General features: G+C 40.1%; 1 protein-coding gene across 4 annotated transcripts; it reads right to left on the reverse strand.

Annotated features, from left to right (window-relative positions):
• Positions 1-1769: 1769 nt before the first annotated feature.
• Positions 1770-23622, reverse strand: LOC109621456 (zinc finger protein 260). Of its 4 annotated transcripts, XR_009998707.1 has the most exons (6): positions 23465-23598; positions 23190-23309; positions 22495-23114; positions 22311-22436; positions 15888-22246; positions 1770-14032 (listed from the first exon to the last, which is right to left on the reverse strand). XR_009998707.1 is itself a non-coding variant. In XM_062856481.1 (5 exons), the coding sequence occupies exons 2-5, from the start codon at positions 23307-23309 to the stop codon at positions 22081-22083; spliced, it is 1032 nt and encodes a 343-aa protein (XP_062712465.1). In that variant the 5' UTR covers positions 23538-23622; the 3' UTR covers positions 14070-22080. The 4 variants fall into 4 exon arrangements, 3 of the variants coding, with proteins under 3 accessions (XP_062712465.1, XP_029732234.2, XP_062712464.1); XM_062856481.1 differs by lacking the exon at positions 1770-14032 and having other exon boundaries at positions 14070-22246; positions 23538-23622; XM_029876374.2 differs by lacking the exon at positions 1770-14032 and having other exon boundaries at positions 14070-22246; positions 23445-23599.
• Positions 23623-23704: the final 82 nt, after the last annotated feature.

Here is a 23704-nt window from a genome sequence, read left to right on the forward strand (position 1 = left end):
AAATTTTTTGATAAATCCTGAAAGAATTCACAAAGACATTTCTGGAGGAGTCTCTGGAGGTAATACTGGAAAAATAATCTTGAAAAGGGCCGTTGAAATTTGAAAACCTTGAGTAACCAGCTGCTCCCAACTTGACCTTAAAAAGTCCATAGAGGGATAAAGTAGCCGAAGTAAAGAAAGTTTTATTCTAGAGTATGTTTACTTCAAGAAAGAGAAAAATTGAGATAATCAGTCTTAAATGGTCCATCCCGAAAGGGCTATGTTGTCCGTTACAAACATATATGTACCATATTTGCTAGTTAGCCTAAAATATAGCGGAATTACTCTTCCGTCGTTAGTATTCATTAAACCTTAAAAAAAGCGACTGAAAAAAGCGTGTACTTACCTGGTCTCATCCCAGGGTCACGTAGTCTTACCAGAGTGGGGCTTGGTAGCTGCGATGATTCACACCGTTGTGAGTCGCTGGGTTGGTTTTGTCGTCACTGCACACCCTAGACTACCTAAGCCAAGTTTACGAAGGCGCGGCAGGGATGTTATGCTTCCGAATAATTTGGATATTTTTTTTTTCTTTATTTCGTACTTTTTGCACACAATTTGGAGTTCACCAGGAACTATCCCGAAAATCTTCCACACAAACTAGTGACACTTGTTTTATCAATTATCCATTTGTCTTCGTGTTTCCTATATCTTGAAAGTTATACTTTTCTCTATATAAAGCAACAAGGAAAGATGTCATCTAATGATAAATTCACTTATTCTTTCTGTTGAAATATTATATTATAATAACACAACACATGCTACGTAAGTACATTGGTACGTACATACCACAGAGAAACAGACGCCACACTCTACTCGCACTACATCGACCTCCTTTTTAACGGTATATTTGGTAGTTAGTCGATTGGCCACGCGTGGGTATCACATCGTTTATGCTCCTGTTTGACGTTTGCTCACTACCGCCATCTAGTGGTTGCTTGACCAAGCACAGCATGAATAGTACAGTCAACTTTCGCTCGTTGCACTAAGCTCTTAGCCCAGTTCAGTGTTGGTAAAAACTCAAAATCTCAAATCTCATGCTTGAGTTGTTTCACGCGCGATTCTTGACTCTCCAAACTCACCGCCGAAAAAATCATGCATGAGTTGACTCGCGATTTCACTCATTGCGTTATTTCTTGGTGTTCTTATTATTAACATCGAAGTTTATAGGATTATATGATAGAATAGAAGCAAATCTAGCGTACAATAACATTAAATGCCGTTAAAATTTATTTGGGTTCGTTTTACAAGCGAACGAGATTGTGGCGGTCCATTTGGAGCCACCCTATCGACAATAGTATTTTACGTAACCACCCTAAGAGAGAGTTGTCAGAAGTAAACAAGACGCGCTCGTGTAAAACACGTTTGAAAAATAAAGAGTTTTATTTCGAAGTAATCGCCGCGGTTTTTATTCGATTGCACCCCACAAATTGGTGACCCCGACGCGCGTGGTTCCGTACTTCGTGGAGGCTTCACGATTAGCCCGGTTTTCGACCGTATTCCGAAATTTCAGCGGAAACATCGGAAGGTGTCACATAACCTCACTATGCTCGGTGATACGAACGTCGCCGCAGCGGCAACCTCGAATGCTGCTGTTACCGTAAAATTGCCTGACTTTTGGAAAAACGATCCACATATGTGGTTCGCTCAGGCAGAAGCACAGTTCAATCTGGCGCAGATCACCAAAGACGACACGAAATTCTGGCACATAATCGCCAAAATAGACCAGAGCGCTTGGGGCAAGACACTGTGCTGGAGAGTACATTTTCCATCACAGAGTTGCTCAGAATTTCTCCGGATTGCTCCCGTTTTTACATAAGTGTTGCCTGATTTATCGCAAAATCAAAACAATGTTGCCTGATATCTCGCTTTTCTTGCAGTTTTAGGGGTGTTTTTCAACAAATTTTGTCGATCATTGATGAAAAGAGTTACTCAGAATTTCTCAGAGTTACTCTCGTTTGCACAGTGTCTTGCCCCTAGCCAGAGCGTTATTTGTCATGTGTCGGACCTCGTCTCGAACCCACCGGCCGCTGATAAGTATAAAGCGATCAAGGACCGGTTGATTGCGCGATTCGCTCTGTCTCCACAAGCGCGACTGGAGCAGCTGCTGAGCTCGTGCGATCTGGGAGATTTCCGCCCGACTCATCTGCTTGCCCGGATGAATGAAGTTGCCACTGGACTGAATGTTGATGATAATCTCATGAAGATGCTCTTCCTACAACGGATGCCGGCCAACGTGAGAGCAGTTTTGGCGATCAGCGATGGTAGCCTGCCGAAACTAGCTGAAATGGCTGACAAAATGATTGATTCCTCGAATAGCAACATTGCTGCCGTCACCGTTTCGTCCAAGGATCAAGCCACCGTCAACTCCACCTGCACAACACCAACCACAAGCACTCAGTCGGCTGAATTGGCGTCCTTGAAGGAGGAAATAGAAGTGCTAACAGCTGAAATTCGACGACTGAAAAGTGGACCAAACAGGAGCCGCAGCCGATCTTTCTCCAGATCCCGCTCGTCGAATGATTCGATTTGCTGGTACCATCGGAAATATGGAGGCAAAGCGGAGCGCTGCCGAGAACCATGTTCTTACAGGCATGCAAAAAACTAGGAACTCGCCCACTAGAATCGGCGCAGGTGGGTGGTGAGTTCGAAAGTCGCCGTCTAACTATACTCGACAGTACGACTCGATACAAATTTCTTGTGGACACAGGCTCGGACGTCTCCATAATCCCTGCCACTAAGACGGACAAGCGCAGAGGCATCGCTCCCTTTTCCCTGCACGCAGCAAATGGCACAAAAATAAACACCTTCGGAAACAAGTTTCTGTCAGTGGATCTTGGACTACGACGACGTTTCACCTGGCGGTTTCTGGTAGCAGACGTTAGCAGCGCAATCATCGGCGCCGATCTGCTGGCGCATTATGGACTCCTCGTTGACTTGGGACACCGTCAGCTGATCGATCGGACTACTCATCTTCGTAGTACTGGAAGCTTGAAAACCGCTACCATACATGGGATAACTGTCATCAGTGCAAATCATCCGTTTCACAAAGTTTTGTCCGACTATCGTGAAATCCTCATCCCGACACTAGCGCATCGCGAGATTTTGCATGATGTGACACATCACATAGTCACGCGTGGGCCACCGGTAGCATGCAAAGCTCGCAGAATGCACCCGGAAAAATTGAAAGCAGCGAAAGAAGAATTCAGGATCATGTGCGAAATGGGAATTTGCAGACCGTCAAGCAGCAGCTGGGCGAGCGCACTGCATTGCGTTCCAAAAAAGAACGGCGAATGGAGGTTCGTGGGGGACTACCGGCGTCTCAACAAAGTAACAGTTCCGGATCGTTATCCTGTCCCTCATGTACACGATCTTCTGAATCGTTTCGAAGGTAAGAGCATATTCACCACATTGGATCTCGTGCGAGCCTATTACAATATCCCAGTGGAAACGGCCGACATACCAAAAACTGCCGTTATAACACCTTTTGGACTGTTCGAATTTACTCGAATGCCATTCGGCCTCTGCAATGCAAGCCAAACATTCCAAAGGTTCATGAATAAGTTGTTTGCCGATCTTGACTTCGTCATAGTTTTCATTGACGATATTTGCATTGCTTCCGCCAACGAAGCAGAGCACATACAACACGTGAGGATGGTACTCGATCGTCTAAAGAGTAATGGCCTAACCATAAACTCCGATAAATGCAATTTTTTTCTTCCTGAAGTAGAATTTATCGGCTACGTCGTGGGCAAAGAAGGAGTGCGGCCGCTCCCCGCTCGTGTTCAAGCGGTGCTGGATTACAAACCTCCAAAAACCGTGAAGGATTTGCGACGATTTCTGGCTTTGTTGAACGTTTACAAACGTTTTATTCCACATGCTGTTGACATCCAACGTTCTTTAAGAGCACTTATTCCGGACAATCGAAAGAACGATTCCAGGCCAATTTCTTGGAGCGACCAGGCTGCATGCTGTTTTGATAATTGCAAAAAGTCGCTGGCCGATGCAACGTTGTTGCATTATCCAAACGCTTCGAAGCCCCTCGGCCTCATGGTGGATGCTTCCAACTTTGCTGCGGGTGCGGTTCTGCAACAACTTGAAGATGGAATCTGGAAACCGTTGGGATTCTTTTCCGAAAAGTTTTCTCCAAGCCAACAGAAATACTCCACTTTTGGCCGAGAGCTTACGGCTGCAAAGTATAGACACTATAGATTCCATAGACTCGCGGAGACATGGTTGAGCAATACGATTTTAGTGTGTTTTACCATGAATTTAGAGTGTACCGAGCAAATGTGACGTCACGCAATCCATTGTCGTTATTGAAATCGTGACGTCATGCTCGTTTGGCTACACGAACTGACAGTTCGTTTGGCTACAGTTGTCTAAGCCTTCGCGAGTCTATGGAATCTATAGTGTCTATACTGCAAAGCTCGCGGTGAAATATTTCAGACATCTGGTGGAGGGACGCCAGTTTACGATTTTTACCGACCCCTTTCCGTTGACATATGCTATGACCACAGATCCAAGCAGTCGTCTACCACACGAAGAGAGGTACTTGCAGTATTTGGCCGAGTTCACTACTGACATACGCCACATTAGCGGTAAAGATAACATAGTGGCTGATGCAATGTCTAGAGTGAGTGTAGTCGTCGCGAGCATCGATTTCAACTCGATTGCAAAAGATCAAGCAACTGACGGTCAGCTACAGGATTTATTGAGATCCAACAAAACGTCCCTTAATCTGCAGCAGCGACGCATTCCGTCATTGACTACACCGATATACTGTGATGTGTCCATCAGTAATTCCGTTCGACCTTATCTTCCAGAAAAGCATCGTGGAGCGATAATGGATCAACTACATGGATTAGCACATCCGGGAATAAGAGCCACAAGGAAACTCATCACCGACAGATTTGTTTGGCCATCGATGAACAAGGATATCGCCCAGTTTGTTAGAGCTTGCCAGCAATGCCAACGATCGAAGGTTTTTCGTCACACCCATGTGCATAGACCTAAATATCCCACACACTCCGATATTAAAATTTAATTCAAATGATAAAAGTGCATTTCACCCCACACTCCCATAAGAACGGCTTTAATTTACGCCAATATCAATGCCCATCGCAACTAACGCGCAAAATTTCGGCAGCTAGAAAAATCGCACCATACATTACTGACCTGGTTTTATGAATCATCGCTCATGTGACGACGGACGGATGGTCGGCCGGGGCAACGATCGCGCAACGATACGTTGTTCATGATCGTACACGTTGGGTCCGGTCGGTGTGATGCAATTTCAATTATGCTTACGGGACAACGATGGGTAATAAACCCGAAAGAATGATATGGAACCGCGACATCATATTTAACGCGCTGGAATAAAGATTGTTTATTTTTTTGTTTCGAAATCAAGGCGCCGAATTGGCCGGGTAAGGTTCTGAACTCAGGTGAACCTTAGCTGGAATGTTCTGAAATTGAGACACCGTATTGGCGGCATACGGCGCCGGACTTGTTTTGCACTCGATTTGTTTTGACTTCGAGTAAACTGAAAGAAAAGAATGTGGGGGTATAATTTCAACCAACATCCGCGTACGGGGTTCGGCTAGGGTTCACTGTGCCCAAGTAAGGTACACTTCAATAACAAAGCAGGCGCTTTGTTTTGGAGAATTTGGTGCCAAATTCCAAAGACGATGAGGATGATGATGGTGACGATGATGATGATGGGGAGAATGATAATGACGTTGATGGTGGGGTTCAATTCTTTCACACACCCAAGCCTTGTATACGCTCAAGTGAGGCGGGGCTAGAAGATGTAGGCCGTGGCAGTGTTGGTAAACTCACACTCAAAGCACACTCATGAACCGCTCCTGCGTGAGCAAACTCGCGCGCGATTCTGAATCGTTTTCTCACGCGCGAGTTTTTCATGCAAAATCTCGCTCTCACGAGTCAAGCGCCGAAATCTCGTTTGCTTATAAAACAAATTCAAATCAATTTGAACGACATTCAATGTTGTTGTACGCTAGATTTGCTTTTGTTCTATCATGCAATCCTAAAAACTTCGATGTAAATAGTAGTAACACCAAGAAATATAGCAATGAGTGAAATCACGAGTCAACTCATGCATGATTTTTTCGGCGGCGAGTTTGGCGAGTCAAGAATCGCGCATGAAACAACTCATCCATGAGATTTGAGAATTTGAGTTTTTCCCAACACTGGGCCGTGGTGTAAAGATTCTCAGTAGGTTTTGTGCGAACACGCCCAAGTCAGGCGTGGTTAGGAGATTTAAGTTTTTCGTTGGGCTTGGGATACGCCCAAGATAGAAGAGTCGTGATGTTTTCAAGAAGAGAAGGATTTTAATCACGATGAGGACAAGTAGGATAGGTAGAGGTCTAGGTTTTGGACTTATTAGTATTTTCATTTGGTAGGGTTTTGGATACGCCCAAATTGGTTCGGGCATTGTTAGGATTTATCATGACATCTTCGGCAAGACGAGAATGATCGTAGGAATTTTAGACACGCCCAAGCTGGTTCGGGTATTGCTAGGAAATTTAGGCTATAAATACGGAGGCTTTGGCTTCAGTCGGGGTCAGTTGTTGAGAGTCAGTAGTCGGGGAGTTCGGTGACAACGTTAACGCAGGCAGCACATCGGATAAGTCTTGAGCTCCCATGTGGGACACCTCTAGATACTGTCCAAATAAAAGCTGTAGGTAGGACGTAGTAGTCGGGTCAAGAAGAAGCTGGAAGTGTCTCTAGTAGTTCGGTGAAGAAATACAGATAATGTTAAGATGATATAAGAAAAAGTGAACCGTTGTAATATAAGATAAGTGATGGTTTGTGATACTTCAATATAGTTTATTAAAACTGTGTCGGACTGTAATGAAATGAAAGATATCACATTCCGTGTAGTGTTTAATGCAGCCCCTGGACGGTACAGGGCGCTTCAATATGGTGACAGCGCAAAACTGTTCGACAATTAGAACAGCGGAACGCCAATTTTCTGACTGGAAGAAGAAATCAGTGTCAGAATCAGTGCAAACCATTAACATTGAACAGTTTTGAACAATTGAGAAGAAAACAATGTTACAGACTGGATGGAAAAGATGAAGTTCGTGGCAACGCAAGTGATAGTGGAATACAACGTAGCACCGAATAGGAAATGGCAACGCAACAACCTGTGTATGGAACCGAGTGTCTGGACCAATGGACATAATTCAGCCTGCATTATTTGATGGTATCGTGAGTATTAACCTTTTAAATGATTAAGTGTTTGAGATGGTTTAAAATTTTTGTGAGGTGGTTTGAAATGAAGGAAATTTTTTACGATACAAACAAAAACATTTTAATTGAAATACTGTTGTGGGAAAAATAAAGAAGTTATTCAAAAATTAATAAAAAAAAAGGGAAATCATAGTGATTTTCAATAAATAATGGAAAAATATAACAACAATAATGATTTCAAGAAGAACAAGTGGATGAAAATTACGAACAAACACTAGTTAATAAAATCAAAGGAAAATCGCGGACTTCTGTTAACGATTAAAATTATTGATGCATAATTACGTGCTGATTTTGAGACCGTGTTTAAAATAAGAAAACTAAGAAGTACAGTCTTTTTTTTTATTATACGAGACAATCGCAACCAAGTTTTTTTTAGAATTTACTAAAATTCGAAAATCTCAAGTTACAATTCATCAAATTTTCAATATCTTTTTGCAATAATAGGAAGCTGAATGTAATATGTTTTGAACATCTGATTTTTTTTTCGTCAGATTGGATATTGATAAGTGTAAGGAACAATCGTCTTAAATTTTAGCAAAATATTCAATAAATCAAGATTTGTATTTTTCTTTCAAAAAAAAAAATCTTTATCAGTTGTAGCAATGTTGATTCAAAATCGCCAGCTTTGTACGGGATATCGAAAATATTTTCAGCTCTACTGTATTTTTCTTTCCTTATGCTTTCAAACTTAGGGCATAATTTTACACTAAACATGATGTTCAGCTGTAAACTAGCATTACAATGGAATGGAATCAATTAAAAGTTGAAAAAAAAAAAATTGTAACTATGCAGCAGACCTGCAACAATTAGGTCGTGTTAATTTGAATTAAAAAAAAAATCAGTAAAAATATCAACATAAAAATGACCACGAATACAATGGATGAAATAGGCAACAATAGTGGAGCGAACAACGCTAGATTTGAATTTCCAATAAATTTTGCTATACAGTGTATTCCAGAATTTCATGGTAGTGCGTGTGAATTAGATGCTTTCATATATCAAATAAATTGTTTTTTGAAACCCATAAAACGGATAACTGATGCTAGTGAAAGGAAAAATGCAGAAACCATACTCATTCAAATTGCACTGTCTAAACTTAAAGGCCCAGCAGCGTTAAAATTTAAAAACATTCTTGCAAATACTTGGGATAAAGTGAAAGATAATCTCCAAAAAGAATTCGGAGTTAGTTTACAATTGGAAGAACTGTTTAATAAAATAGAGACCCTTGAACAAGGCAAGTGTGAAAGTTTTAAAAGCTACAAAGATCGCGTTCTTCAACTTAAGAGGAATATTGATGAATTCGAACAAGATTATATTAAAGATCCTACAATTGAGTCATACGCTCAAAGACATTTAAGAATACATTTTCTAGCGGGATTGGAAGATATAAATTTGAAAGTTTTTGCAAAAACGAAAAAAGAAGACTCATTGGAAGATTTGGTAGATTACCTACAAGAAGAATGCATCGATGTGGAACAACAAGAACGCATCGAGCAGAGATTGAGGGATTCCCACACTGCAGAATTTTACAGGCAACAAAATGAAAAACAGAAATTCAGTAATCCACAATGTATTGATCACAACTTCCATTACGATAAAAGTAGATTCAACCAGAGCGAAATAGGTTATGAAAAAGATTTTAACAATTATAGATATCTAGGACAACAAGAAATTTATCGTGGTGATTACCAGATGCCTTATTGGACCAACAGAAATTTTGATGAACGCAACATGGGAATTCAAAACAACATTTGCTATGATGAGCGAAAAAACTAAATAACCGGAGGTTCGTTAATTGCGTCCGATCACTCCGTCAATCAGAAAATAATTTAGAAAGGCGCTTATATGCTGCAAGTAATAAGAAAATGATGCCCATGAACATAAATAAGAGTTATAACATACCACAAAAACAAATGGTTCAATTTGATAAATGCATTCCAGCACAAGAAAAAGTATTTATACATTGGACGGGCAATAATCAATTTATGTTAAATATACCCACTGTAGAAAGACCATACACAAAAATCAATTACATGATAGACACAGGCTCACAACTAAACATATTAAGATGGGATGCAGCCCCTAGAATCGGAGCAACAGACATAGATTATTCTGAATCTGAAAAGTTTTTGATTTCGGGATTCAATGGAAGTCAAACAAGAACGCTCGGATCTACTGAAGTTAGTTTAATAATTGGGAAGTCTAAGTATAAGATAAAATTTTATTTAGTTCACCACTTAAATGTACATGGTATCATAGGAGCAGAATTTTTGAAACAGCATACATTATATATTAGCCAGAACTTTGATTACATAGCCCTACGCAAGCCAGATAGTGTAGAATATAATATTAACAATATTACAACAACAAAGTACGTAATGGTATCAGATAAATCTTGCCAGACTGATCTACAAGATAATAGTTGTATACAATATGATAACAATGACAAAAGCTGTCAAGTAAATTTTGATATTGATGAAGTCATACATGATGAAATAGTTACACAGCCAATCGTACCGAAAAAAGATTATTCATGCAATATGTGCCTTTATGAGAAGTATTATGAGGACGAGGAATGTATAAATCAACATTTTGATGAAGCATATTATAATAATGGATGTTACAATAAGAATGTAGAGGCCGGGAATCAATATACGCCGGAGGATTTAGATTCAAACCAAGATCTAAGTTTGATAGATAATTTGAATTATGAACAAATACAAGGTAAAAATCGTATCGAAAAATTGCTAGATACAATTGATTTGAAGCATTTGAAAAGCGCTAATTACGACGCAATGGAAAATATAATGGCAAGATATTGTGATGTATTTTATTTGAAAGGGGATCACCTGACAGTAACAGATGCAGCAGTACATGAAATTGAAACAACGACTAATGTGCCAATAAATAAAAGGCAGTATAGGTTCCCTGAATCAACAAAGAAACAAATTAATGAGGAAATTGAAGAAATGCGTCGGCAAGGGATTATTAGGCCCAGTAAAAGTCCTTGGAATGCACCTGTTTTATGCATACCAAAGAAAGATTTAGACGAAGAAGGAAACAAAAAGCATAGAATTGTGGTAGATTTTAGGGCATTGAATTTGATAACTAAACCATTTGTATATCCGATTCCACAAATAAATGAAATATTGGATAGCCTAGGCGATAGCAAATACTTTTCAACAATTGATCTGAAATCGGGATTTTATCAAGTTCCTATAGACCCAAGAGATGCTGCTAAAACTGCATTTTCTACACCCAAAGGTCATTTTGAATTCACGAGAATGCCTATGGGGCTTAGAAACAGTCCCTCAACTTTTCAAAGACTGATGAACACAGTTTTATTTGAAATTGAAGATGTTAAAGCAATCGTTTATTTGGATGATATCATTGTTTTTGGAAGAACAATTCAAGAGCATAACGAGAATCTGATTAAAGTTTTGAAAGCTCTTCGTAAACATAATTTAAAAATTGAACCAACAAAATGCCAAATTTTGAAAACCGAATTGAAATTTTTAGGACATACAGTTGATAAAAATGGTATTCGTCCGCTTGATGGTAATATTAAGGCTATACGAGAAATGGCAATACCAAAAACTGTAAAAGGAGTGCGATCATTCCTAGGAACAGTTAACTTTTATGGTAAGCTTATACCAGGAATTGCAGAAAAACGAAAACCTCTGAATGATCTATTGAAGAAAAATGTAAAATTTAACTGGACCTCAGAGTGCCAGAAAGCATTTGAAGAATTGAAAAACTTTTTAACGTCTGACTCTTTGCTAGTGAGACCAAATTACAAGGACACATTTGTTTTAACGACAGATGCCAGTGAATACGCTATTGGAGCAGTTTTATCGAATGAAAAATCAATTGACAGACCCATAGCTTACGCTAGTAGGGGACTTATTGGAGCAGAACGAAAATATCATACAATTGAGAAAGAATTACTGGCCATAGTATGGGCAGTGAATTATTTCCGTCATTATATTTACAATCAGAGATTTATTGTTTACACAGATCATAGACCATTGATCTCAATATGGCATCTAAAAGAAACTTCATCAGTCCTCACACGTTTGCGTTTGAAATTGCAAGGATTGGAATGCGATATTCGATACAAACAAGGAAAGGATAACGTTGTAGCGGATTTTCTCTCTAGGTTAAATCCAGACAATGAATCAGAAGAGCAAAGTCATCCAGCCGATGAAATTAAAACCGCAAGGTCGCAATTAATTGCTGTGGTCACCCGACAGCAAAAGAAAAAAGCAGAACAAGAAAACATATTCATTCATCCAAACAAGCAGCTGATGGGAAAAGACACCGTTCCGTGCCGCAGTAACGGGGGCGCGATCGCTGCCCGGGACTATGAAAGCGAGGGAACCAAAACAAAAACGCAAAAAAAGACCTATATGAATGATAGCGTAAATAATAATTGCACGGGTTCTGACCTACGAGCATGCCTACGCGGCATAAACAAGGTGTCAAATTCACCTCCAGCAAGTACGAGTGCGATATCGGACGAGGCTGAAGTTGAAGAATCCATAAAAGTAACCACAACGTCATCCGAGCCATTTGAAAAATTATATATGGATATTGTAGTTCTCCCAGAATCCGAATGGGGCAACAAATACGCGCTGGTCATGCAGGATGACCTTACAAGATTTTTGGTAGTAGCTCCAATGGACAATCAAGAAGCGGAGACTGTATCCAAAACTTTTGTCGAAAAATTCATTTGTAAATTCGGTACTCCGTTGGAACTGGTGACAGACCAAGGAGCAAATTTCATGAGCAAATTTTTTAAACACGCATGCAAAATTTTGAAAATCAAAAAAATCAATACAAGTGCTTATCACCCACAAGCAAATCTAGTAGAACGATCAAACAGAGAATTGAAAACATATTTGCGACAATTTGTCGGAGAAAACCCGCAACAATGGGACCAACATCTTGATTATTTTACCTTTGAATACAATACTACAAATAATAGCTCAACAAGCTACAGTCCGTTCGAACTTTTATATGGAAGAAAGGCAAGGATTCCTACCTCTATATACACTCCAGCAGATTCAGATTTAACATATAATGACTATTTTTGCGAAATGAAACAAATTCTTAAAAATTTGCATGAAAACGCCAAAAGAAATTTGATTATTTCGAAAGAGAAACGTAAAATTATTTATGATAAGAAAACCGAAGAATGGCAACCTATGTGGGGCGAGTTGGTTTTAGTACAAGCAATCCCAACAGGAACAGGTCAAAAACTTTAAAGTAAATGGAGAGGCCCATACGCAGTAGTTGACCTACCCAGCGAACAAACCACAATCATTAAAAATGGGAACAAATTTGAAAAAGTCCACAATAATAGGTTAAAAAAGTATAATAATTGATTAGCTATGCGTAGTCGTCAATGTATAAATTGATGTAAATATTGAAAAACCAATTATTTCCTTATTACGAATGATTTTTTGTAAATATTAGTTACTAAATATGTTGTTAAAAAAAAATACCATAGGAATAATATGTTAGGATAGAGGCTTGCGTAGGATAGCTAGGAATATTAATTGAATTATTATAATAAATAAACAATTAACATATATAATTGTAGTAAGGTTCACAACAAAGCGGTTAACGATTGGAGAGCATACGAATTAACTTAATTGAAATTATATCGTAACAACTTAAAAGGAATTGAAAAAAAAATAAAATAAAATAAAAAATTATGATAATAGCAATAAATTAAAAAAAAAAAAAAAAATATGAGAATATGGAGAGACATAAAGAAATGATGATGATAAATGAATCAGGATAATGAAAATAAGTTTTCGGGAAATTTTGTACAGCTGAATTATAACAAAAATGCGTCCATCAATTCGGCATGAGTTTGAATGCAAGAACGATTTGAATGTACCGAAGAGCTGAAAAGGGGTAATTTGGGATGAGGAAACATAACTATGCAAAATGATTATTTGAAAAGGGAATGAAGAATTGGGTAATTGATATATTGGGAATAATATGATGGGAAATACAAAGTAATCTTGAAAGGGGATCATTGGGGTATATCGGGTAACAATAGCGGGGAATGTATAAGAAGAAAAATAATAACTTTAGAGATTCTTGAATAAAGAAGCAGCTCTATTTAACGTTAATACATATGGGATACATAATAAATGAGGTTTGAACAAACAAACAAAAGACATAAATTGTTGATTGAGAGTATTAATAATAAAAAGAAACAATGACAACAACCGAACGATTATTCTCTGAAATGATAAAGCAAAACGGATTAAACAAAAAAAAAAAAAACAATTTAGAAACAATTTAGACCCTAATGAAACTACGGAGGACGCTCCTATATAAAATGGCCATGTTACATAACATTTTTGAAAGTATATACGAGATCGGATGAAAATTGAATGATGAGGACAAGGGAGGGCCCCCCAGAATGCTTGTGAATGTTGAGTGTGAATGATGAATGAATAACTAATTTAAAAAAAAAAAAATAATAATAATAATATGTGAATGAAAAATGAAGTAATATTTTTAGATTCGGAATCATTAGGTGGCGTCAAGAAACAAAAACTAGAAATTAACATAAATATATTTATATTTTATCAAATCATGAATTAAACACAAGATCTAAGTCTCGTTACAGGTATCCATCCAAAAGCCTTATTCGGTAAGGGGGAGAAGTCGTAGCAATAAGGCGATCAAGCCGAGCCTGCGAAAGGAAACGGAGCAAACAGGAATTGAAAGAAAACGCACTGGAGAGAATTCTGCAGTGAGATTTTTTTTGGAATTGGTAATATAGATGTTTATAGTGATCCTGCAGAAGCTTTCCATTGCTACAACTCACATTTTAATATTTTACGGTTTTTGGAAAAAAAAAAACAGTTTATGACTTTTAAGAAAAGTAACGGTAACAGAGCATGATTAATGTAATGGTGCATTTTTTTTAATACTATTGTAAAGGTTATATTTTGCACATACAAGAAAAACAAATAATAATAACATGAAGACTAAAAGTTCAGTTTGCCATGGTAGATCAATATTTTATAAATCGATTGTTTCGACAGAATTAAAAATACAACTTCCTCGAGAGATGACGCGGGAAGACAAGACAAGAAGGCAACACCTGGCGAGAGCAATCAGAGGGGCAGTTCAACAGTACCTCTATGAAAACGTACCACAGCCAATTGGTACGATGACGAGAAATAACAGATCGGATGGAAAGTTGAAGGTTAAAGGTGCTGGTATGGCGGAGGAGAGAATTCAACGAACATAATTTTATCACCGGAGACGATTCAAGGTCAACTCGAGTGGCACATCGAGACAAACATTATTGTACATCTGCGAATCTGCTAATATGAACCAACACAATGCAGAGAATCGGGAAAAACAACAACAACAACAACAATTCATACAAACATATGATGAGAGAAGAACGTCTTCAAAGTTTTCCAAATTAACCGACATAATGTAATGTTCACCAACCGCATTACATTCACCATTGAAAAAGCACTTACTCCGTGCTTTATACAACAACAATTAACAGTGACCACAATCAGGAATGCAACATTTCGACATCATCAAAAGCTTTGGAATTTAAGTCAACCAATTACAAACTCTTTAAAGAGTGTGCAACAGTTCCACAATTTGCACCAGGTCAAAGACAACAATATTCGCATCACTATTGAGATTGATCCAATACCAACAAAATTCAGAAGGCGGGCGATAAGTAATCAACCACAACACCGTAAACGACAATGATAAACAATCCAGTTCGGAAGGCAACTTATGACACTTTTTCGAGAAACAACAGAAAGCAACAGTAAAACTAGTTCTTCTGTATGCAAACGACAGCGCGGAAATTACCAGCAGGGAAATACGATTCAACCGAGGTAATATCCGGATACCAAAACTTCAGGGTCACGTCACCATAGGACACGACATCAACAGAATCAACTACATCATCTTCAAGACAAACCAGTACAACAGAGAAACAACGATACCATTCATCTGAGACCTGAAACTAACCAATTGATCTGGACATCTAACAAGAAGAGGTAGAAATCAATGGCAGGCGAACAAACCCTACGACGAATCAAGAGGAGCAGCAGCGAGTACCAAGGAAGTCAATCTCTTGAGGAAGAATGTAAGGAAGTTAATGCGGTAAATTTACGATTCTTTTGGAAGTTGAAAAACTGTAACTTAAAACATTTTGAGACACTTACAGGGAAGATGAAGATTAGGATAGCAATTTCAGATTATATATTAACAATCATCGTTAGCATCATCATATAAATGCTGAGTTTTTTTTTACGGGGGATACATTTTACCCACATACTTACATTTGAACGTGATTTTTATACACGTTCAAACTCCGCTGAGTGGGAGGGCATGCATAGACCTAAATATCCCACACACTCCGATATTAAAATTTAATTCAAATGATAAAAGTGCATTTCACCCCACACTCCCATAAGAACGGCTTTAATTTACGCCAATATCAATGCCCATCGCAACTAACGCGCAAAATTTCGGCAGCTAGAAAAATCGCACCATACATTACTGACCTGGTTTTATGAATCATCGCTCATGTGACGACGGACGGATGGTCGGCCGGGGCAACGATCGCGCAACGATACGTTGTTCATGATCGTACACGTTGGGTCCGGTCGGTGTGATGCAATTTCAATTATGCTTACGGGACAACGATGGGTAATAAACCCGAAAGAATGATATGGAACCGCGACATCATATTTAACGCGCTGGAATAAAGATTGTTTATTTTTTTGTTTCGAAATCAAGGCGCCGAATTGGCCGGGTAAGGTTCTGAACTCAGGTGAACCTTAGCTGGAATGTTCTGAAATTGAGACACCGTATTGGCGGCATACGGCGCCGGACTTGTTTTGCACTCGATTTGTTTTGACTTCGAGTAAACTGAAAGAAAAGAATGTGGGGGTATAATTTCAACCAACATCCGCGTACGGGGTTCGGCTAGGGTTCACTGTGCCCAAGTAAGGTACACTTCAATAACAAAGCAGGCGCTTTGTTTTGGAGAATTTGGTGCCAAATTCCAAAGACGATGAGGATGATGATGGTGACGATGATGATGATGGGGAGAATGATAATGACGTTGATGGTGGGGTTCAATTCTTTCACACACCCAAGCCTTGTATACGCTCAAGTGAGGCGGGGCTAGAAGATGTAGGCCGTGGTGTAAAGATTCTCAGTAGGTTTTGTGCGAACACGCCCAAGTCAGGCGTGGTTAGGAGATTTAAGTTTTTCGTTGGGCTTGGGATACGCCCAAGATAGAAGAGTCGTGATGTTTTCAAGAAGAGAAGGATTTTAATCACGATGAGGACAAGTAGGATAGGTAGAGGTCTAGGTTTTGGACTTATTAGTATTTTCATTTGGTAGGGTTTTGGATACGCCCAAATTGGTTCGGGCATTGTTAGGATTTATCATGACATCTTCGGCAAGACGAGAATGATCGTAGGAATTTTAGACACGCCCAAGCTGGTTCGGGTATTGCTAGGAAATTTAGGCTATAAATACGGAGGCTTTGGCTTCAGTCGGGGTCAGTTGTTGAGAGTCAGTAGTCGGGGAGTTCGGTGACAACGTTAACGCAGGCAGCACATCGGATAAGTCTTGAGCTCCCATGTGGGACACCTCTAGATACTGTCCAAATAAAAGCTGTAGGTAGGACGTAGTAGTCGGGTCAAGAAGAAGCTGGAAGTGTCTCTAGTAGTTCGGTGAAGAAATACAGATAATGTTAAGATGATATAAGAAAAAGTGAACCGTTGTAATATAAGATAAGTGATGGTTTGTGATACTTCAATATAGTTTATTAAAACTGTGTCGGACTGTAATGAAATGAAAGATATCACATTCCGTGTAGTGTTTAATGCAGCCCCTGGACGGTACAGGGCGCTTCACATGCACCGATTTCCAGTTTCGAAAAGCCCAAAGCTCGGTTTCGGCATATCCACGTTGATTTGGTTGGCCCCCTACCGCCATCCAAGGGAAACCGTTATCTGCTCACCATTGTCGACCGATTTTCCCGTTGGCCCGAAGCAATACCACTCCAGGATATTACGGCTCGGACAGTAGCAATGGCTTTGTACACCGAATGGATTTCTCGATATGGCGCACCTGAAACAATTACTACTGACCAAGGGCGTCAGTTTGAGTCAGAAGTGTTCAAAGAGCTGACGCACCTGCTTGGAGTACATCACATTCACACCACCGCTTATCATCCCCAATCGAACGGAATGGTGGAGCGTTTCCACCGTACGATGAAAGCGGCATTAATGTGCACCGATCCGAAGAACTGGCACGACCGCCTACCGTTGGTACTACTTGGATTAAGATCTGCCTTTCGTGAGGATTCCCGATGTTCGGCAGCGGACCTCGTGTTTGGCCAACAGTTAAGGATTCCAGGAGAATTCTACGACTCGCCTGCCCAGGATGTCAACCGTACGGAATTCGCGAAGGAATTACATCGAATGTTTTCGGATTTGAAAGCTCCTGAAGGCACACGTCATTCGAAAGAACGAGTTTTCATGAACCCTAGACTGCCGGTGGACGCATAACTGTCCCATGTGCAAAAACAGACAATCGAGAAAATCGCGTTTGAAGCACAAAATTTGGTTTTACATTTTTTCGGTTTAATTAAGCATCAAATATAATTATGGAGGTAAATGTTTATGCATTTATACTAGTTCTACGCAGCCCGGGCAAATTTTATAAAAAGTTTAACAAAATCATAATTTTATCGTTAAAAGTTGGCATTGTGACGCTTATGCCGAGAATTTGCTTGGTGCTCGTGGAAATGGACGCATATCAGTCCCACCGTGATTCGAGGCTTCTTGTTGTGTTTGACACTTCGCGTGTTTACCACGTTTTTTTTTTTCAAGTTCAAAAAAGTGTTGTTTTGTTAACAGAAAGTTAAAATGTCCCTAGAGCTCTTGAAGCAGTACGGTTCCGATTGCACCGATTCCGAAGACGAATTTCTGGGGTTCGATCTGGAACTGGAATGTAATCCGCGAATGAAGGTAACAAAGGAAAAGCCGGCAACGCAGGATCTCACAGCGAAACGTTCAACCAAACTGCTTCTGATGATGAAGATATGGACGCCGGACCGAGTACTAGAAAGAGAACCGCTTGTACGGATTCTTCAGATACGGGTAGCTCCGCAGGATTTTGTTTCTCGGATGATTCCCTCAGTTTTCTCGAGCAACAATCAAATTGCAGTCAAACCGACTTCGATGAAGTTCCGGAACCTGAATCGACCGCTTCTGATTGCTTAGAAGCATCGGGATTCGGGAGAACACGCCACCGAAGATTGCGAATCAGATTCGGGTAAAGCGAACGGCGAAGAGAGACAGCTAAAAACTCCCAAAAGGAAAACCAAAGAAGTGTTGACCAAGGAAGCAAACGCGAAAAAACGCCATTCGTCACACTCGATCATCCTGGACGACTGTACTTGCCACAGAAAATGCAACGAAAAATTTTCACGGGATGACAGGTTGCGGTTCCACGAACGCTTTTGGGATGAGGACAGCGCCGGGCAAGGAAACTTAATCAGACAGTACGCTCACCTGAAACCAATAGAAAGACGTCGCGATAATATCAAGAAGGCTAATTTGTCAAAACGACTTGCTTATGCATGCACACTTCCCTGTGCAAGTTCGGATCCCGTTGTGGTTTGCAGGAAATATTTCTTGAACACAATTGGATTTCGCGAATCCTGTGGGTAAGTTTGAGAATCTCTTTCAATATTGAACAACTAAAATTTTATGTAAAAATCCAGCAATTTGATTTACAGAAGTTTCCAAGACTCCTCGGATAGTCCGCGAGAATCCAAACGTGGAAAATACAAAAGAAATAATGACGCTCGAGATGCCATTAAGCAGCATATTTTCACCTATGGGCCACAAATCTCACACTACCGAAGGGAACATGCACCGAACCGTCTTTATCTTCCTTCTGACCTCACGGAAAAGGCCATGTACAACCATTACATAGCCACACAAACTCCTAAAGCAAGCTACTCATTGTATTGTAAAGTTGTGAAGAAATGTAACATATCATTCGTGCGACTTGGGAATGAACAATGTGAGGCGTGTGTTGCTGCTGAGCAGCACAAGAAGGCGGTCGTGTATTCGGATCCGGACCCGGAAGATTGTGCCACATGTGCAGCACACACACTTCACCATAAGCGTTTTATTCCCGAATGGCATACCGAGAAGACGGAGATTCGACAACACCTGACGAAATCGTTTTCTCAGTTGACTTACAAAAAGTATTTCAAGAGAATTCTCAACAATTCACGTTTTTGTGATACATATTTATATTTTAGGTCATACAACTTCCTCGGCTGGACGGATTCAAAAGTGTTATCTTCTCACAACGATTGTTGGTTTTCAACGAAACGTTCGCACCAGTCGGGGCATATGCACGAGTACATCCCGTGTCGGCGTGCATTTGGTCGGAGGCAATAAGCGGCCGCAATGCAAATGATATGCTCAGTTGTTTTGTTAAAATTATTAGAAAGTACGCTCATCTAAAGAAAATCACGTTTTGGTTGGACAACTGTTCATCCCAAAACAAAAACTGGAATCTATTCCAGCATATTGTCCTCCTGGTGAAGGGCGAAATTCAGTGTGAGCAAATAATCTTCAAGTATTTCGAGCCAGGCCACACATTTATGGCCGCCGACTCGTTTCACGCCGCAGTTGAAGCCAAAATGCGCCACGAACGAGTTGTAACGTTCGAAAACTTCAAGTCAGCAGTAGCCAATGCGAAGAAAGATGTTGATATACTCGACATGCAGGTAACCGACTTCTTTCAAACCAAGATGAATGTCTCTCAGTACACGCTGAATTCATGTAAACCTCGACCATATGTGGAGAACATGCGAAAAGTGGTCTTCAAAAAAGGGAAGTACGAACTGGGATACTCCGACGGTATCAACGGTGACAAACTCAAATACTGCAAACTGTTCTCTAAAAAGCAGTCTGGGCTAATCAACCAAGATACATTCTCCATTGAAGCTAATTTGCTCCGGCAGACGTCACCACGTGGCATTGATACCGACAGGAAGGCATCTCTGTTGGCAGTTATTACACCTATCGTTTCCGAACAAGAAAAATCGTTCTACGTTGATCTGCCTACAAAAGACGAATCATCAGATGAAAGTGATGCATAGTGGATGCAGGCTAGCCCGCATAATTTTTGTTGTTACTCTGAATTCGATATTTATGAAATAAACAAAGGCCAAACAATCGAACTAATCTTGCTTTTTTAATCAGACGAGACTGATGCAAGTTTCCACACTTTCTGTTTACATAGCTAGTGCATAAACTACGTAATTGTATTTCTAGGATTCTCGGACACATCTACTATGGTTTAATCTAGATAATATTCCGATAAGTTTAATGTTTAGTGGGTTTCCGAAAGATAGTTTTTTTTTGTGATTTTATTAGTGATAAAACGTAGTTAAAACATAAATATTACCATAGGTTATGATCAACCCCTTTTGTTTTTTTATCAAGTTTGTAAAAACCCTAAAGCACTTTTATTTTTGATACTTAATTTACGTATTGTTAAAATTACGTTCGTTAGATATGAATTCATTGTCCCAACGTGACAAATATGCGTCCAACTTTCAGAGTGTGACAAATATGCGTCCACTTTTCTAAATGTTACAAATCAGCCACACATTTTTTCGACATTTTTTGGAACAAACATCTATTTTTTATTTCGTATTATAAAAATACATGTTAATTTATGACGTTTGGCTACAAAAACTCAAAATCATCAAAAAGTCACATGGGACAGTTATGCGTCCACCGGCAGTAGATTGAATGATTGCAGCCATGTGTTCGTGCGCATCGATGCAGTCAAACGACCTCTGCAACAGCCTTATGAAGGACCATATGAAGTTGTTAAGCGAAGCGATAAATATTTTGAGATTCTGGTATTCGGGAAGAAACAGGTAGTATCAGTCGACCGAGTGAAGCCTGCCTTCATCTGCGATCAAAATTTATCAAGTTACCCCCAAGATGATCGTCACACAGTGATTACGCCAGCAGGACACCGTGTTCGATTCATTGTGTAACTGGGGGGGCGCATGTGGCGGTCCATTTGGAGCCACCCTATCGACAATAGTATTTTACGTAACCACCCTAAGAGAGAGTTGTCAGAAGTAAACAAGACGCGCTCGTGTAAAACACGTTTGAATAATAAAGAGTTTTATTTCGAAGTAATCGCCGCGGTTTTTATTCGATTGCACCCCACAAGATTTCGGCGCTTGACTCGTGAGAACGAAATTTTGCATGAAAATCTCACGCGTGAGAAAATGATTCAGAATCGCGCGCGAGTTTACTCACGCAGGAGCGGTTCATGAGTCTGCTTTGAGTGTGATTTTACCAACACTGGCCCAGTTAGTGAAAGACTTTCACTAGGTGGGCTGAGTTTTGAGCTGTCAAATAATCTTTAACAATAGAGGTTCAGGGCTACCAACCTTGACAAATCGTACTTCACGTCAAAAAGTGACGTTTGACTTCGTTTTAACTGGGCTATAGCCCACCTAACGGGCGCCCAGTTAAAACGTAGCCCACCTAAACGTAGCCCAACGACCGAAAGTTGACTGTATTGGGTTACGTTTTTGTGACGATGTTTTAAACCGAAATTTGTTCTGTTTCTCTGTGTCCATACCAATCACTCCATAACAATCGCATCATACTCCATGTATCCATCCTATGAATCTTCGGTTTTCAGCTTGATGGCCTTTCTCATTTCAACACTTTTGTGAGACTTTTTATGAATCACCACGTTGTAGCTTTTGGCAAAAGCCTTCCCGCAAATATCACACTTGAACGGTTTCTCACCGGTGTGCGTCCGGATGTGAATCGTGAGATCACAGCTGAAACAAGTCATAAGGAGAAATCAAAATGGAGAACACTATCCGTTGCGATCCTATGGCTTACCTTCTTTTGAAACTTTTATCGCATAGAGAGCAAGCGAAGGGCTTCGCCACCGTGTGATACATTGTATGGTGATAGTTACGATTCGCCGAACGGGCGAACTTCTCTCCGCATATCTTGCACTCGTATCTGAAATGCACAGCAATGTGTAGATTTGAAGCTCAAACTGTGATTTAACAAAACTTACTTCTTCAAATCCGTATGCTCGCCGAGATAGTGCTGCCGCAACGTTTCCCACCGGTGGAACGTCTTGCCGCAGCGATCGCACGTGTGCTCCAGGTGGCCCTCGTGAACGATTGTTACGTGCTCCCGCAGCTTCCGCTGCTCGGTGTATTTTTTCGGACACCGCTCGCACGCAAACATGGGCCGATCTTTTTCGTGAATCTGCTGGTGCTTGGGCAAGTGCGTCGGGTGGACAAACGCCCCGCACGTTTGGCATTGGACCTTTTCCGGTGGGGACGCCTTGTGCTTGGTTTTCGGTTTATATTTTTTGCGTGTTGTTGTGGGGTTGCGTTTCTCGGGTTTTGGAGACGCTTGTTCTTGTTCTATGACAGTTTCATCCAACTGCTGGTTTTTGAACATCATCTCACTGTTTTCCGATTCATCTTCAATTTTACATTCTATGAATTCGGAACTAGAATTGAACTGTTCGGTCTTTTTGGAATCCAATGAATTTGCGTGAAAAGCGTACATCTTTCGGAAGGTTTCATCATTTTGGAGGCACATTGCATGGAACTGAATGGCCACATCGAGCCGGTTTTGACACTGGTCACACATGAATACGCGGGACGCTGGGTCTGTGATGACCTGGAAGAATAAGAATTTGAGTGGATATCGGACTAATGATGAAGATGAAATTATTAATATGTAATAAATTATCACCTCGATGGTAGTTAATTGATAAATGGATTCAACCAGATGTTCCGCCTCGTTCAGGACTACCACGGCGGCCGGCTCGACCGACTCCAGGCATAAACGACACATTTTAAGTACCAGATCCATCTGTAACATAAAATAATTCGTTAGCTAGATTCAAAGCAACACCAAGGTACGGTAAGGTAAACATCTCGATGACTTGAAGTCCAACATGGGAAAGATAAACGCAGGGTATGCATTTTCCAAGCTTAAAGTAAGTACCTAATAACACAGATTTTAACCGTGCTTTTATAAAAGTATTGATGATCAATAGTCCTTATTTCAAGTTTCTACGTAAATTATTAACAAGATTACATTCAAAAGTCCAAAATCACCAAAATCACCGATGAAAATTTTAGAGAATTGACTGTGTTGGTAAATAAACTTGTGTCACTTAGTGGAATTTACCCGATTGACCTAAAGCTAATGCTATAATATTGCATTTGCTCTTGACGTTGACTCTCTCTCTTGGACTCTCTCTT

This window comes from Aedes albopictus, chromosome 3, assembly GCF_035046485.1.
Source record: "Aedes albopictus strain Foshan chromosome 3, AalbF5, whole genome shotgun sequence".
Lineage (NCBI taxonomy): Eukaryota > Metazoa > Arthropoda > Insecta > Diptera > Culicidae > Aedes > Aedes albopictus.

What these genes read in the sequence shown, in the direction of transcription:
- LOC109621456 (XM_062856481.1), bottom strand. Translation starts at nt 23,309, where the DNA reads ATGGATCTGGTACTTAAAATGTGTCGTTTATGCCTGGAGTCGGTCGAG. An exon ending in GAGCATACGGATTTGAAGAA is followed by an intron (nt 22,437 to 22,494) that starts GTAAGTTTTGTT and finishes TGTGCATTTCAG; the next exon opens with ATACGAGTGCAAGATATGCG. An exon ending in GATAAAAGTTTCAAAAGAAG is followed by an intron (nt 22,247 to 22,310) that starts GTAAGCCATAGG and finishes GACTTGTTTCAG; the next exon opens with CTGTGATCTCACGATTCACA.